The sequence below is a fragment of the Drosophila melanogaster genome, chromosome 2L, assembly GCF_000001215.4.
Source record: "Drosophila melanogaster chromosome 2L".
NCBI classification, from domain to species: Eukaryota; Metazoa; Arthropoda; class Insecta; order Diptera; family Drosophilidae; genus Drosophila; species Drosophila melanogaster.
In genome coordinates, this window is record NT_033779.5 from 4430277 (window position 1) to 4444692 (window position 14416).

At 41.4% G+C, this 14416-nt stretch overlaps 7 protein-coding genes across 13 annotated transcripts in view; 4 read left to right on the forward strand and 3 right to left on the reverse strand.

Annotated features, from left to right (window-relative positions):
- The window catches only part of CG15431 (uncharacterized protein), a 37291-nt gene extending 26285 nt beyond the window's left edge, over positions 1–11006 (reverse strand). The window contains exons 1-2 of one of the 2 annotated variants that reach the window (NM_134987.3): positions 10882–11006; positions 8823–9210 (exon numbers count right to left, since the gene is read on the reverse strand). The gene's annotated coding sequence lies outside the window, so the exon portion shown is untranslated. Of the gene's footprint in view, positions 1–8822; positions 9871–10881 lie in introns of those variants that run through there. The other variant, NM_001273096.1, reaches the window with a different exon arrangement.
- Positions 3632–4781, forward strand: CG34177 (uncharacterized protein). Its single transcript, NM_001103611.2, has 5 exons — positions 3632–3780; positions 3839–3962; positions 4022–4293; positions 4345–4477; positions 4578–4781. The coding sequence occupies exons 1-3, from the start codon at positions 3684–3686 to the stop codon at positions 4122–4124; spliced, it is 324 nt and encodes a 107-aa protein (NP_001097081.1). The 5' UTR covers positions 3632–3683; the 3' UTR covers positions 4125–4293; positions 4345–4477; positions 4578–4781.
- On the forward strand, positions 3632–4781 carry CG34178 (uncharacterized protein). 3 transcript variants are annotated; one of them, NM_001103612.2, is made up of 5 exons: positions 3632–3780; positions 3839–3962; positions 4022–4293; positions 4345–4477; positions 4578–4781. In NM_001103612.2, the coding sequence occupies exons 3-5, from the start codon at positions 4191–4193 to the stop codon at positions 4678–4680; spliced, it is 339 nt and encodes a 112-aa protein (NP_001097082.1). In that variant the 5' UTR covers positions 3632–3780; positions 3839–3962; positions 4022–4190; the 3' UTR covers positions 4681–4781. The 3 variants fall into 3 exon arrangements, with proteins under 3 accessions (NP_001097082.1, NP_001097083.1, NP_001097084.1); NM_001103613.2 differs by having other exon boundaries at positions 3632–3962; NM_001103614.2 differs by lacking the exons at positions 3632–3780; positions 3839–3962 and having other exon boundaries at positions 4139–4293.
- CG43056 (uncharacterized protein) lies at positions 7511–7925 on the forward strand. Its single transcript, NM_001258939.1, has 3 exons — positions 7511–7570; positions 7630–7779; positions 7833–7925. Exons 1-3 carry the CDS (start codon positions 7543–7545, stop codon positions 7901–7903), a joined length of 249 nt encoding a protein of 82 aa, NP_001245868.1. The 5' UTR covers positions 7511–7542; the 3' UTR covers positions 7904–7925.
- Positions 11007–11152: 146 nt separating the features above from the next.
- On the reverse strand, positions 11153–11784 carry Sfp24F (Seminal fluid protein 24F). 2 transcript variants are annotated; one of them, NM_001169399.1, is made up of 2 exons: positions 11700–11784; positions 11153–11645 (listed from the first exon to the last, which is right to left on the reverse strand). In NM_001169399.1, the coding sequence occupies exons 1-2, from the start codon at positions 11773–11775 to the stop codon at positions 11194–11196; spliced, it is 528 nt and encodes a 175-aa protein (NP_001162870.1). In that variant the 5' UTR covers positions 11776–11784; the 3' UTR covers positions 11153–11193. The 2 variants fall into 2 exon arrangements, with proteins under 2 accessions (NP_001162870.1, NP_001245869.1); NM_001258940.1 differs by having other exon boundaries at positions 11167–11645.
- Positions 11785–12043: 259 nt separating this feature from the next.
- CG15432 (uncharacterized protein) lies at positions 12044–12709 on the forward strand. Of its 3 annotated transcripts, none has more exons than NM_001273098.1 (2): positions 12044–12092; positions 12202–12709. In NM_001273098.1, the coding sequence occupies exon 2, from the start codon at positions 12222–12224 to the stop codon at positions 12576–12578; it is 357 nt and encodes a 118-aa protein (NP_001260027.1). In that variant the 5' UTR covers positions 12044–12092; positions 12202–12221; the 3' UTR covers positions 12579–12709. The 3 variants fall into 3 exon arrangements, with proteins under 3 accessions (NP_001260027.1, NP_001260026.1, NP_608832.1); NM_001273097.1 differs by lacking the exon at positions 12044–12092 and adding an exon at positions 12117–12144; NM_134988.2 differs by lacking the exon at positions 12044–12092 and having other exon boundaries at positions 12153–12709.
- On the reverse strand, positions 12594–14404 carry morgue (modifier of rpr and grim, ubiquitously expressed). Its single transcript, NM_134989.3, has 2 exons — positions 14188–14404; positions 12594–14125 (listed from the first exon to the last, which is right to left on the reverse strand). The coding sequence occupies exons 1-2, from the start codon at positions 14329–14331 to the stop codon at positions 12794–12796; spliced, it is 1476 nt and encodes a 491-aa protein (NP_608833.1). The 5' UTR covers positions 14332–14404; the 3' UTR covers positions 12594–12793.
- Between the last annotated feature and the right edge of the window lie 12 nt (positions 14405–14416).

A 14416-nucleotide genomic window follows, 5' to 3' on the forward strand; every position in this document is an offset into this window, starting at 1 on the left:
GAACTGTTTGGTCACACTCACACACACAGACAGACAGATAGCAGCCACAAGTCTATTATCCTGCGACTTACAACGTTTTGATATCGCTTTGATCCCAGATAAAAAAAATTGCTTAAAACAAATGAAGGGAGTTGGAAAAGGGCACGGCTCTTGTGAAATTCGTTTAAATATTTTAAGAGCCTAATTAATTAAGTGAAAATGTTATTACTGAACAAAAATTAGATCCAGTTAAGGGTAATTGAAAAAGTTAATCAATCTCAACCTTTAAATGTCTTTCGGAATTAATTACTCATTAACTTGCACGAGTAAAATTCACCTTTCTCGAATGCAATTGTAAATTATTTTCTCATTTTCTGATTTCTTCAATTTTGCAAACTTATTAGAAGGTACTTCTTAGTTCCAGCAAATTATTTATAGCTAAAAAGTGCATTTCTTTTTTCCCCTGCACAGCTCTCAAATTGTTTATAATTGGGTTTTCATCAGTCGATGCCCCTGCATATTTTGGACACAAAGCAGAGAACTATTTTCGAGAGTATTTCATTGCTCGAAGTGAAACAAAGGCTAAGCGGTTTAAAGACTGCAATTGCAAAGGCAAATTTTAATAACTCAGTGTGCTGCTGTGAGGAACAATAGTAGCAACTGCAACACGACGAGCAAACAAACAAGCAAGCTGGAAAACTGGAAAACCGCATTTTCAAGGTCGTTTGCAGTGGATGCTGCATTTGTTGCAGCCTTTGCTTGGGCCATAAAAAAATGCACACGAAAAATAAAATGCTATTCAAATTACAAAAAAAAGTAAAATATAAGAAATTTCGGTGTTATTTCTAAGTGTATTTCTAGATGTAACATTTCAACAAATTAACATAAAATTTCCCATGTAGAATTTACTTTGAGCAAACAGAGTAATAAATTTGAACTTGAAAAGGCTAAATTTTAGTGACTGTATCGGATTCTAAAATTTTGTTTACTGCACTTTATTCACTCAGTGTGCGTGCATTGTGTTTGAAATTTTTAGTTGTTTTTCGTTGGTTTATTTTTGGGCCATGAATTATTCAGTGAAGCATAACGCAATTGAATATTTCATATTTGCAATACAATAATATATATATAATACGGCTAACAAAGTGTAAAGTACTGCAAATTATGACTACAATGTGTTTGTTCGATTCGAATTGGGTAAACAGTGCGTATACTTATTATGAATGAAATTGCGTTCGTAATTAGAATATATATTTAATTTGATTGAGAAATACATATGATTGGAGTACTGGTTATGACGTAAGAAAAGCAAACAGATTTATTTCTCGGCAAAATGTAATTTCGTCGAGAATTCTTTTCCTCTTGTTTGGCTCAACAAAATGATTTTCTTTCAGGTGAAAGCTGAAAGTAAACTTTTCCGCACGAAACATCCGCCTGACCTTCAAGTTACACATGCCTATGCCAAAGTCATATCTGTTTTCTCAACTATAAAAAAAACATACGTGAAAAGCTAGAATTACAAATACTCACATAGCTAGGTATGCAGCCGTAAAAAATGCGTGTGTTTGGATGAATGACTTTCGCTAAAAGCATTCCTTGTATCGCATATATATATATATATATATATATATATATTTCTCGCCCTTTTTTTCGAATCTTGCTGCCAGCAAACGTAAATAAATGCCGAATAAAACACATGGCCGTTGGCCTTTTAACGCAGACGTTTCACTGGGAGACTGGGACAGGAAGCAATTTGTATGCGAGTGTGTGCCCAAATGCCCAGTTGCCCAGGTGAGCAGGTGGGCTGGTGGAAAGGTGAGGTGGCGAACAGGTGAGCTGGTGAACTGGTGAGCACCTGGGGTCAGCGAGCGGGCGTCACAAGAATTAAAAGAGCGCCCAAAAAGTAGAGCAATAAAATAAAGCATTTCGCTTGTATCTCATTCACTTTGATATGGACTTTAATGTCATTGAAATTATAATGATGTGCGTTTTTATGTGCGACCATAAAAAAGGAGCCAAAATCCAACCAAAAGTCGCAGGCTCGATAGCCATCCCTGTTTGAAGGCCTCAGGACACCCAAAAGTAAAAAGGGAATACTTGAACGCTTCACCGCCTATAATTCCCAAAAAAAAAAAATATATATATATATAGAAATATAAAAAAAAATAGAGGATGCCTGGCCGAAAGTTGACCCTTATTTCTGGACACCTCAATCGAGGCCCATTCCAACTCACAGCAAAATGCGTTCACCTGGCCAATTTGTTATTTATGCTACATATACGTGTTGATTCTTTATATATGCAAATACCTTAGCCAAATGCGCGTGTACATGCTTCTATTGCTCTATCGATCGAAACAATTTTTGGTCTTTATGTATGCCAAAGCGGAAACCGGAATTCGTTGGCTGAGGTATAGAGAATGATGTGGAAAAAACATAGAGGGCTACAGTCGAAATGGAAATACCAATAATTGGTATAAACTATTTTTCCAGGTAGCAACATCTAAAAAAAAGTTCTTGGCCCTCCAGAAAGTATTTTGTTTGAATGATTAAAATAGGAATAGAAATCAGACGAACGCAGTTCTTGAAATTAAGTCATTTTTCCCATAGATTTTACCAGCATCAGCCATTTTTTTGATGTACTTTTGGTATGTAATTCTTTTGCTAAACTCCTTTAATACGATCACAATTTTAAAGTGCTACTCTAATACACTCGTTTTCTTGGCTTAGGCCATCCACTGCTCGGCGGTAAATTCAGCTGTGCTTATTTGAGCTTCGAGTGGGTCGGTTAATTAGCCAACCACTGGGGTCGAGATGAGTTCATTGAAGTGCATATTTCAGGCCCAGCTGAGGCCACTCGATTCAATTAATTTCAACTGGCGAACAATGGAGGTCGCTTGCTAATTGGCCAGCCAGCCGGAGGAAAGGTAATCAAAACAACACACACAACACACAAGAGCAGACCAAAGATATGTGATTGAGTACACAGCTGCATCAATTAGTTGGTCCACAAATTTGTGGATTCGAATGGATTTGGCTTGGGTCAACCCGACTATTGGCACACCAACAATCACAATTTACGGAAGACAAAGGACAGACAGGGCAATAAATCAACATTTACATTCTACCGAAGAAGGGCAAGGGTCGAAGGGCATAGGACTTGAAGCTCTGGAGACAGCGTCAGTTAATCGAATTATGCAACTACATCAACAGATGACACACAAGGCGAATGCAGCTGCAAATAAGTGCATTAACATATTCGATAACTTCATCAGCATATACCCAGCATATCCACGCCGCCTGCCTGTCTGTCTGGCTGCATTTTAATTAAAATGCGCATATGAAATCGACAGCGAGGCTGGGCAGGCACTTTACGGCCAGACAGCTGGGAAAATCGAATCTTTTAGTCAAATTTCCTGCAAAAGCCAACAACGACAAGCACACACACACACACACACAAACAGGATCAGGATCAGGATGCCGCAGTGCAGAATTTTCACTATCCTGGCAGTAATTATAATGATTCATGGCGTTTTGGCTACCAACATCAATTACGAAATCTTTGCCGATTATGGTAAGGAATATTTGCAAAGTACGTCAAAGTTTAAAGTAAATTATAACGTGCTATGTCGTAGATTAATTACATGAATATATTAAATACAACAATTTAGCTTTATAAACTTCGCCACACATTTCTGAAGAGGCGATGGCCGCGCGGACTAGTGTCCTTTTGGCTATGCTCCTATGGATCCTTTTCGCCGCGGTCCAGTCGGCGGAATGGGAGGACATTCACTACGACCCGAGTGAGTGCAGACAGCCGCAGCTGACAGCTCCACTTAAAGCTTCAATTTCCATCCGCAGACCATCCTGGTAAGTGCACCATCAACCCGGGACTCGTCCTCAATCCGGGGGTTAGCATCAAGGATCCCACGCACGAGTGCCGCAAAATCTTGTGTGGCCTCAATGGACGTGTCGTTTACCACAGGTTGGTTTGCTTACTTTTCGATGAACTGAAATGCTAACAGCCCAATTGTCCTTTGGCAGCTGCGGAGTTAGCATCCTGTCGCCTCCTTGCCGCTACGGTGACTACATCAATCCGGATCTTCCCTATCCTGACTGCTGCAGCAGGACCCTACTTTGCAACTAGGCAGGCCGATCGTTCGTTGTCAATTGGATGTACAATAGTTTATATTTATATCGAAATCTGTGCAAAATGTCGTTTGTTCCAGAGACTTTTATTATTTATGGCTTTTTATGGAGCTTGGTGGTTTTCCCAGCTTTCGCTAATTTTTCCCTCTACAACTACGGGGATTCAGGTGACTTAAATATATTAATTTTCAGATTTGAATCTATAAATTTCATTTCAGCCTATCCCAATTGCTGTGTTCTCGATATTGACTCAACGCGGATACTGCTTAAAATGGGTCAGAAATTTCGCCCAAAATTCCTGCCCTGCACGACAATTTTATGCATTGGCGATGGATATGGAATGCTGTTTACGTAAGTAATAACGCATATTTAGACCGAAAAATCTAAAACAGTGGAGAAATCACAAAAAAAAATTTTTTAATTTTTTTAATTTGTTGTCCTTTCTACAAAGGTGTGATAAAAAGGAACCACCAGAGCACTGTCACTTTAAGGATTATTTGAATGGGGATGCCAATTATCCAGATTGTTGCTACCGCAAACTTGAGTGCGACTGAAATTTCTAGTTACATAATGTGTTTAAATTTAGGTGAAAGTGAATTTTTCAAAACTAACCAACCAGCTAAAATAAAGTTTTGAATAAATCAATTTTACACACAAATTATGAGTACGAGTTTTATAAACAGATAGCTAAACAGATTTTATAGGTTTTATTCTTTCTTACTCCTTGGCGAGTTGCTGGCCCAGATTTATGGAACGCTGGCCAAGGAACCAGATCCGGATGCGGCCCATCTTTGGCATTCCGTGACCTTCAATAGCTCGATGGCTTCCCGGGGGCTTGCAATTGGATTGGGATTGTGAATGGGAAGGGGCCGGAAAGATAAAAGAGCGGCGTGGAGAAATTGAAACCACAGCAACAACACTAATTGACATTTGAATGCGACTGTGGGGCAGATTAAGCCCCGGCTGCATTGCGGGTCAAATGTGACGACCTCGACAGTTGCTCCCAATTGCACAGCCATCTCGGTTTAAGGCCAATTGCCCCCCCCCCCCCCCCGATCCCCCGATCCCCATCCCGTGTCGCCGTATCCACTCCCACCATCAAAAGGCCAGCATTTTTGCCCAGCCGTGTAATTTTCCACAGCCTGCGAATGCAATCAAAGTCGCATCTCAATTATGTGATCGATTGCCGCTGAACAGTTGTTCGCTGTCCACTGTTTAATTATTCAATTCGATTTACAACCATCAAATCAACATTTAGTGACAGAGATGCGCAGTAACAGATTATGGTATTGGAATTAAATCGTTGAATAATTCAATTGAGAACGTAGTAAACAAATGTTATACAGTTGGTTAGAGTTCTATAAATTATTTTATTTATTTATTTTTTCTTTTTAGTTATATATACTGGTTTACAATTGCTCATATCTAATACGCCAATCAGCACGATAAGAGGTGCTTTAGCTAATCCGCAAAACACAAATTAATTCGGTGGCCGTGTTAAGCGCATTTAACTGGAACTAATTTGCTCAGGTGTATGTATTGACAGCGGATTTAATTTAAACCTACACGCATACCATTTGCCAGTTTTCCATTCAAATTAACGCTGGCTAATCAGACGCTCCAAAATGCCATAGATTGTGTAGGAATTTCTACGAGTGTGTGTGTGTGTGTGTGGCTATTAACCCAAATTCGAGTGGAGGACCGACCAAAAAAAACACGCCACAAAAGTTTCGATCCTGCAAGGACTAACTGGGCAAAAGAAGTCGGACATTCTTTGTTTGCCCAACCGAAACTTGACCATGGTGCCGCAAAGTTTCGAGAAATGTTGGAGAAATTTACACAGTACAGGGACCGCAGCTGGTTTTTAGTCGCATGCGAGAAACGCCGGACTCAGCATAAAAAGTGAATATTACACTTTTTCTTTCATTTTTTTTTTTTGCCCACTTTTTGTGTCGCTTTTTAGGGTAGAGGGCCAAGTTAAAGCCTTGTGAAAACACATGTACATACAGCATTTATAAATTGGCAGGGAATGGTGACCTCTCCGTGTGTGCGAAAGGTGAAGGTTACCTTGGGTGTGGATGGGGATGTTGGCCAGGCTACAAATGTGTACATAAACGGAAACTGAAATAAAAGTCGGCGCAGAAGAGAAAAAAATTCGGGGGCTCAGAAACTCAAATTCAACCGCCGCACGGCATATAAAATGTAAAAGGTGCAAAGGAGCAGCTAAAATATGCAAACGCACAAACACTCGCACCTTTTCACAATCCATATATCCACATCCACGTGGGCTGGAAAATCTCAAGCTCCTCGAATGGTGAACTACAGACAAACCTTATTTATTCATTACGTTTCACGCGCGGTCTTTGGTTTGGTTAAAAAAAAAAAAGAAAAAGAAAAGGAGATCTCCATTCACAAAAGCTAAAACGAGATATTGAATGCATGGCTTAATTTAAAGCTGCTCTAAAATTGTTTTAAATATTTATACACTTTACTCTAGTAATGCGCTGAAATAAATGAGCTGTAATTTAATAAAATCGATATACAGCAAACCCAAATTTAATTATTTCCCAAAAGAAATAACTAAATATTAATAAACATCGTTTAAACAATTTATATAAATAAAATTCCTTATTTGAACCCCTTATAATCTACTACCACAAAATGTACAGCGTTCAATTTGAATGTCAATCAATTCTAGTATGACGCGTACATGTGCAATGCCATAAATCAGATTATTCGCGGAAAATAACACGCTTTTATTTGCGAAATCAATAGAGTTGTCATATTGTCACGGATCTGCGCCATAAAATACTATTATTTCCACAAATTTGTACATTTTTATCGCTTTACCATCTCATTTTCAGTGGCTGCGAGAAGTGGTAACTCTACATTTTGCTCATTTTATTTTTTGTACAGAACGAAGCTGTGGCTCCCAAAAAAAATCCTCTAAAATTGAACTTTTCCCCTTCGATGCTCGTTTTTTCTTTTCTTTTTGTTTGCCTGAGAGTACGAGTACGAGTATCCTTGTTGTCCTTCTTCTTTTGTTACTCGAATGAGTCTGAGTGCGTGTATGCAAAATAAATTATGAGCGTAAGGCACTGCGGACTGTTGCTCCTGTTTTACGAGCTGTTGGCAAATATGGTTGCCATAAAAATGTTTCGGAGGTCGGGCGAATTTTATTCGCCATGATTTGTAGTAGTAACCTAATGTAATGTTGGCCATGAATTATGAACGAGACACTTTCTGACCCATCTGTTTTTTTTCTTTTTTTTCTTACTCAATTGGAATGCGTGTATTGTTATAGAAAGCATAGTTGAATACATTTCATGCTTGAATGCATTGTATATTTTTTACTTGTAAATTAGTAATGCCAATTCCATAGTCAGTCGACTTGTACACCTTGCACGGTTCAAAAAATGAAGTTACTCTGGCTGCTGTTAGTGGGTAAAAGAGAAGCAGCACGCATACTATTTGTTAGCTAAAAATATTCCTATAAATAAAAGGCGTTGTTGCCGGGCAACCTTGTGATAAGCTCTGTCCCATCAATAATAACTTCGGATGTGTCAGCAAGGACAATAAATGCTTTTACACCGTTCGCAATCCATGTATTTTGAAGGCCATTAACTGCTATCGTAAATCGAAGAACTTATCTGGTAAATATCGATCAAAATTGCTAACTATAAGTGGCTTAAACTTTTTGCTTTAGTTTTGAAGCCCATTTTGCGCAGCAAGTGCACCAATAAGGAAGTTCCAGTTTGCGAGAATATCAATAAATAGTTGCATTAATGTAAATATATATACTATACAAGTTCACTATTGATTATAGCTATTAGTTAGATAGGCTTACATTGTGCACCACCTAACAAACAAAAATCGCAGCTAAATCCAATAAAGGTGTGCAGTGCATAGGAATTGGAAACCAAGTTACGTATACGCGCCGTTTTCCCTTCGTTCGGCGCACAAAAGTAGGCAACATCATGGCCATTAGCCAGTAACTAGTTTAGCCGTAATAGCCGGTCACTGTTGTCTAATTATAACAAACTGTTGCCATTACACGCCCATTATGCCACGCCCAGTCTGAAGAGTGTCCATATTTATGGGCGTGTTTGTTTGTCAATCTCAGCCTGAAAAGTCGTTTATCCACGTATATGGTAGAGAGCCCGACGTGACTCAAATCGAAAAGTTTATTATTGAGTGTGGCTCGCCTTCGTCATCGCTTTGGACGGTTTTTCTTTATCTTTATATATAGAAATATTTTTATTGTGATACGAGAATAACAGCCAAATTCAAAGCAAATATCGATCTTTTAAGACAAATGCGCATACATTTAGCCTCAGAAGGTGATTTAGTTTTTGTTAACCGAATAGTTTTGATTATTATCGTTTCTCGCCTCATTGTAAACATAAAAAATGTTATTAATAAAAAACCGATGCTCTGACTGCCAAATTGATTTAGGTATACGCTTCGCAAGCAAATCAAACAATTTATCTCAGGGGCAAAAAAAAAATACACATTTTTTGAATAAATTGTCGATGTGGGCAGTTTACCAATCAAACTTTAATTACGTGCTATTTCTGCTGGCCTCGCTGCTGTAGCATTTTTTATGCGACTTCATGGCTTATTTAAGTTGAAGCTCAGTTAGGGAATAATCGATTGAGCGAGCAAAATGACGAAAAAAACGAATGTTTGCACTCACCTTCAGAGTAGGCCACCAACTAGAATCTGCTGCGCCAAGGATTCGAAATGAGAATGAAAGAGGGGCCGCGCCGCGGAGGAGAGCCAAGAACAACCACAATGGCCAAGTAGATGGATGCCTGGGCGCTTGGATGTTTGGATGCGCGGATGCTTCAGGATGTTTGGATGGTTTATTCTTGTCCAAGATAACGCAGACACACGCGTGCTCCGGCAGGGCAAACACAAACAAAAACGGAATCAACTCGCTGAAAACGGGCACGAAATGTTGCAGTGTTTTTTTTTTTCCACGCTGTTGTTACGAAAATTCACGCATCAGCAGAAGGCAATCTTCTTGGGCTTTGTTTCGCTTGCCCTCTCTCTTTTAATTAGGCCAAACTAACTGGCATTATCTGCATTCGTAACGATTATGGCCAGCATTGTTCCGCCAATATTAATGTAAATCTCGGGCCAGCTGGCATAATGGCCAGCACAGCACGCGAATAAATATTATCTCAATGCCAGATTGCGTATACGCCGCGTCGGCGCAATGCCAATTGCACGATTTTCGCTAATGGCATTTCAATATGAACAGCAGGAAAAACGGCTGGCTGACCACAGTGAAGCCTTTGCATAAATAATTCACACTTTTTTATTACACCGCCCAAAACACAGACATCATGTGTGTGCTGAATAATAGAAAAGCTGGCGCTTAATAATGCACCGCACTGGAAAAGGCAGCGTGGGCGGTTGTGCCAGGACCTGTTTTGCATAAAGGTCATCCAGTATACGACAAACTTCAACTTGATGTGCAACAGTAATGAAAAAGTTGGCAACTTTTTCGCCAACCCGTTGCCCTCTTCTTCGCCACTTAACTTCGGACATTCAAAAAGAGATTTGTACGAACTGGACAAACTCTGGAGCAACATGTGCTGGCCAAAAGTTGTGCCATTCTAATTTAACCATGTTCTCGGTGACCTCAAATATGTAGAGTTTCTTATTTCTAGATAAACTTTTATACAAATAACTATGAACATTAAATCATATGGCTTTTAAAATATCTTGTTTGTAATTACTTCTGTTTATTAATTGATTTCCACATTAGTGGAAATTCAAAGATCAGAAATCTACTTGGAAGTTATTTCCATCCTTTACATCCTTTCATGACATTGAAATGGTTCTTTGTGGCAACTGTTGTTATTGACGGAACGAGTATTACAGGACCTTCCACAAAGGAGGCTCGGAGAGCGAGAGAGTGACGGAAATGCAAAAGCGAGACAGGTGTCAATTGTGTTGTGTTACCTGTTACATGCCCTTGGCTACTACCACTGTGTGTGCGTGTGTGTAGTTTTAAGGAGGGAGGGCGGAAGGAGTCGCAGCTTCCTTGGCAGACTTAACCCGTAGGATTGTGCATTTTGGAGGCTACGGGAATCGTAAATCGTATGCAAATGCCCTCGTATTGTCGCGTTTGACGGCGACGGTCGCATAAAACTAAGTGACAAAGAAGGACATTAAAGTTTGTGGGCCAAAAGAACCTGGAAGACACACACACACACACAGACACACACATAATATTTTCCCTTGCCATGAAAATGTGGACGATGATGATGATATTTTCTGATATTGTTCATTACATTGTTGTGCTTTTACGACTGTTATCCTTGAGTGAAGAACTTGCTACAGGATGCTAACACGGGCACACACACACACACTCTCGCACGCTCAAGCAGGCACCCACACGCTCACAAGCACACGCATGTGCGACAGGAGAGAGCTTTTACGGCACTTTTGGCCTAAACCGTTAGTTTCCGCCAGCAAAAAGAGAGAGAAAGAGCGAGCAGAATTTTCACCTTCGCACTTTCAACTTTATTTTTTATTTAACTTTTTAACTTTTATATATCAAATGCATTTGTTATGATTTTATTTAATAAATTTTCTTTTGTGTGTATGGACACAAAACACGACTTTGGCTCACACCGTTCACTTTGAAACCACTCATTCGAAATCACTTCGCTGCAGGAATTTCTCGCAGTGTTTTGGCCTGGGCCGATTATGAATATGTTTTTCAATTTTTAAATATTTACAGTCGCGCCTCCAGCGAACACAGCACACACGGTATGTCGTTCCGTCACCCGTTGGATTAGAACTGAATCTGAATGCCAGCGAAATGCTAACAAGTTCGTTCGAGAGCACGGCCAAAATTTCCACCGAGCTTTTCCTCGGCGTGGGTGGCGCAAGAGAGACGAAAGAGAGAGTGTAGCGGATTAAGAGAGAAAGCCCACACTGCGTGGCATTTAAATAAGAGCACCAAAAACCGTACACCTAATATTGAAAAATAAAGAGATAATAACTCAACTTATTCAAAATTTACTTTTCAAGTTGACAATGTTTTATCTTTACGGACATACATTATATTTCGGCTGAACTTCTTCGCAAATAAAAGAACTTTCAAAGTTGCAATTCCGATCGTTCATTCCTGGCGATTTTGTCGGTCTAAAATCACTTCCCAGTTCATCGCAATGCTCCTCATTATTTTTGTTATTTGGTTCTCCCCCGTACCACAAATCCGTTGACAAGGGCTGTCCATTGGAAAACCAAACATGTTTTCCCTTGGTTCCCAAATCCGTTCCGGAGGTCCAATATCTCTCGAAAATGTTATTAGCTAAAAGGTATTCGCTTACCAGGCGCAATTCGTCGAAAGTTTCAAGAGAGATTAATTCCGCTTGTTGTTGTCGACAAATTTCGTAGGCACCAAACCAATTTTTTTGAAGTTTTCGTTCAATGAGATAGTAACTGTTCCCGATCCTAACAAATGTGTCATTAGTTGTCTGAAGCGCCTCAAGAGCTCCTAATTAAATAATCAAAAGTCAATTACTTTATAATATATAAAAACAAAACTCACCGGCAACATTTCTAGAAACCTCAAACAGGAATAGTGCTACCAAAAAGGTAGTAGATCCAGTCAGTTTAACAATCATTGTGGTAATGATAAAAAATCCGGAGTTAGCCGTCAAGGCTCGCTAATTTCGTTAATTTAAGATTTTATTCGCTTATCATCTCAATTACCATGGGTAATACCGTTTAAGTTTTACATTTTGTATTCTAACAGTTGAATGTATGTAATGTCTTGAACAACTATTTTTAGTCTTACAGGACTGTTTTTATTTATATTAGAGGTTTTTAAGTTATTTCTTGTTAGATTAAGGAAACTTACCACAAAAAACAAACAAAAATAACGTATTTTGTAACATTTCAAATGTATTCGATAAAATGCCATCGATATATTTCTGGTCAGGTAATAACATCGAATATCAGAAATTATGTAAAGATAACAACGTGCAGTTGGTGTAAACAAAAACAAGAAAAACGTAAACAGATCGGATTCATTACCAATCCATTTCCAGATTGAAAACCCATTAAAGACATGTCCGACGAGTACGCCTGCGTGGCCAAGGGCAAGCTTAAACTAAAGAACGATTCGGATCTCAAGAAGAAAAAGAAGAAGCACAAGGGCAAGGACAAGGAGAAGGAGCTGCAGAAGGCGTTCGTGGAGCAGCAAATAGCGGAATCGGGGGCCACATCCTCCTCCGCCACCAGTGGCTACGAGCGGAAGCTCACCAAGGCCGAGCTGGCCAGTAAGAAGCAGCAGGAAAAGATGCGCAACAAGCGAATCATGGACAAGGCACAAACCACCCACAAGGAGCGCGTGGAGAAATTCAACGAGCACCTGGACACGCTCACCGAGCACTTTGACATCCCCAAGGTGTCCTGGACGAAGTGAGGCGACGCCGCTCGTAACTTAAAGCATACATTTATTATAAGGTTAAGTAATTTCGACTACGTTTCAACCTGGAGCGCAGGAAAAGTGAGAGGGGAGGCCAAAATAAACAATCCAGATGGCACAACTAAGCTAAATACACAGGCATATGTAGTTACAACGTAAAGAGGGGTAGTTTCCAACTTTCAGTCCATTGTCCTTGGAGGGCTTTTGATCTTCTAGCGCGGTGCAATTAGCTCGTACATGGCGTACTTCCATGTCCACGCGCGCACCAGTTGCTCGAACCTTTCGCGCTCGTGCTCATAGATGTATCCAAGTTCAGGCTCCATGCAGACTTCGGTATACGGATCGGTCAGCAGGCTCTGCACAGAAAGCAGCACCTTGGCCACGTTCAGCGCCAGAGACCAGTTGTGCTGCTGGAAGATGTCGATGCCCACGTCCCCATGCCGCGAAACATTCGGATGCAGGATTTTGGTGAGGAAACGTACTGTGGGCGGCGTCATCGGATATCGCTCCGGGAAGTATATGAACAGGAAGAACTTGCCGCCTTCGTAGGGACTGCCCGGTGGCCCCAGAATTGTCGCCTGCCAGTAGTTGTTTTGCCGATCCAACGGTATGGCCGATATGCCCTCAGATTCGTAGCTGTTCAGCAGATTGGCTTCACCGCGCAGAAAGTTGTTGCGCATTACATTGCCCGGCTCCCGATCGCCCAGCTGTGGATCTGCCTCCTGTGCATCCTGACCCCGACCGCCCATCTCAATCAGGCAAGTGCGACAGAAGCAGGAAGACATCAGTGCCCCGTACAGCCGATACCAGTTTGGATTGTCTGCCAAACTGTCGAACAGCGGCCAGCGCTGCTTGATATACGCCTTCCACATGCTCTGGGCCGTGTTTTTCCCGACAATGTCGTGCCATTGCTTGCAAACTTCACTAGCCATCCACAGCGACATGTCGTCCAAATAGGCAAATATTTTCAGCATCACCTCGACGGGTATTATGTTGACAATGTTTCTGCTGCTGCCACTTGCTCCGCTTCCGCTGGCGGCGTTGTATTCATGCACTCGCGCCCTTCCATCGGCCAGCTCATGCATGTAATGGGGCAGAGCCAAGGGAGCCGTGGCCCGCGGACGCTTAATGGGCAGCAGGAAGGGATTAATGGCTCTCTCGTGCTCAAAGTCGCGCTCCGGAGACTCGCGTCGTGGTGCCGCAGCCTCCGGCACCGGCTGTGGCAGATCTATAACTGGTTGGGCTGGCTGTTGATCCTGTGGCTCCATTGGTGGCTGCGGATTTGGATGTTGTGGCACGGCTGCCGGTTGGGGGTCCTCCAGATCCTCAAAGCCCATGATGTCTACGTCGTTTTCGGTCTCCTCGTCTTCCTGCTTGTCCTTGAACGGCGGCTCGTCGTTCCCAGAATCCTCGTCATCGGAAAGCTCCGTGAGCAGCTCCTCCGCCCGCTGTGCGTTGTACAGGAAGGCGTGGCAGGCGCCGCACAACGGCTCCCCGAAGTTGGGCCCATAGTAGCCGTTGCACACCCAGCAGGTGTTACTATTCTGCAAATTGGAAAGGCTATTTATTAATCGGCCCGCAAGAAACTAGCCTATTGTATACATACCGAAAAAGAGAAGGTCGGCTCTACCAGCTGGTGGTGTTCCTGGTCCGGATCGTCCGGGTCGTCCATCTCGTCGCCACTGCTGGCCAGTTCCTTTAGCAACTGCTCCTGGTCCTTTTGCTGATGCGCTGGCACGCAGCTAGTCATTTTACAGAACTCCCGAGAAACTGGTGCTAAAACAAATAAATAATCGACAAACGATAGACCATCTAAAAGTGTTACCAAGTGGTGT

Coding starts and splice junctions, on each gene's coding strand:
- morgue (NM_134989.3), bottom strand. CDS start 14,331: ATGACTAGCTGCGTGCCAGCGCATCAGCAAAAGGACCAGGAGCAGTTG. Junction 14,126..14,187: donor AGCCGACCTTCTCTTTTTCG/GTATGTATACAA, acceptor TCCAATTTGCAG/AATAGTAACACCTGCTGGGT.
- Sfp24F (NM_001169399.1), bottom strand. CDS start 11,775: ATGATTGTTAAACTGACTGGATCTACTACCTTTTTGGTAGCACTATTC. Junction 11,646..11,699: donor GGTTTCTAGAAATGTTGCCG/GTGAGTTTTGTT, acceptor TTATTTAATTAG/GAGCTCTTGAGGCGCTTCAG.
- CG15432 (NM_001273098.1), top strand. CDS start 12,222: ATGTCCGACGAGTACGCCTGCGTGGCCAAGGGCAAGCTTAAACTAAAG.
- CG43056 (NM_001258939.1), top strand. CDS start 7,543: ATGAAGTTACTCTGGCTGCTGTTAGTGG. Junction 7,571..7,629: donor ACTCTGGCTGCTGTTAGTGG/GTAAAAGAGAAG, acceptor TATAAATAAAAG/GCGTTGTTGCCGGGCAACCT. Junction 7,780..7,832: donor TAAATCGAAGAACTTATCTG/GTAAATATCGAT, acceptor TTTTTGCTTTAG/TTTTGAAGCCCATTTTGCGC.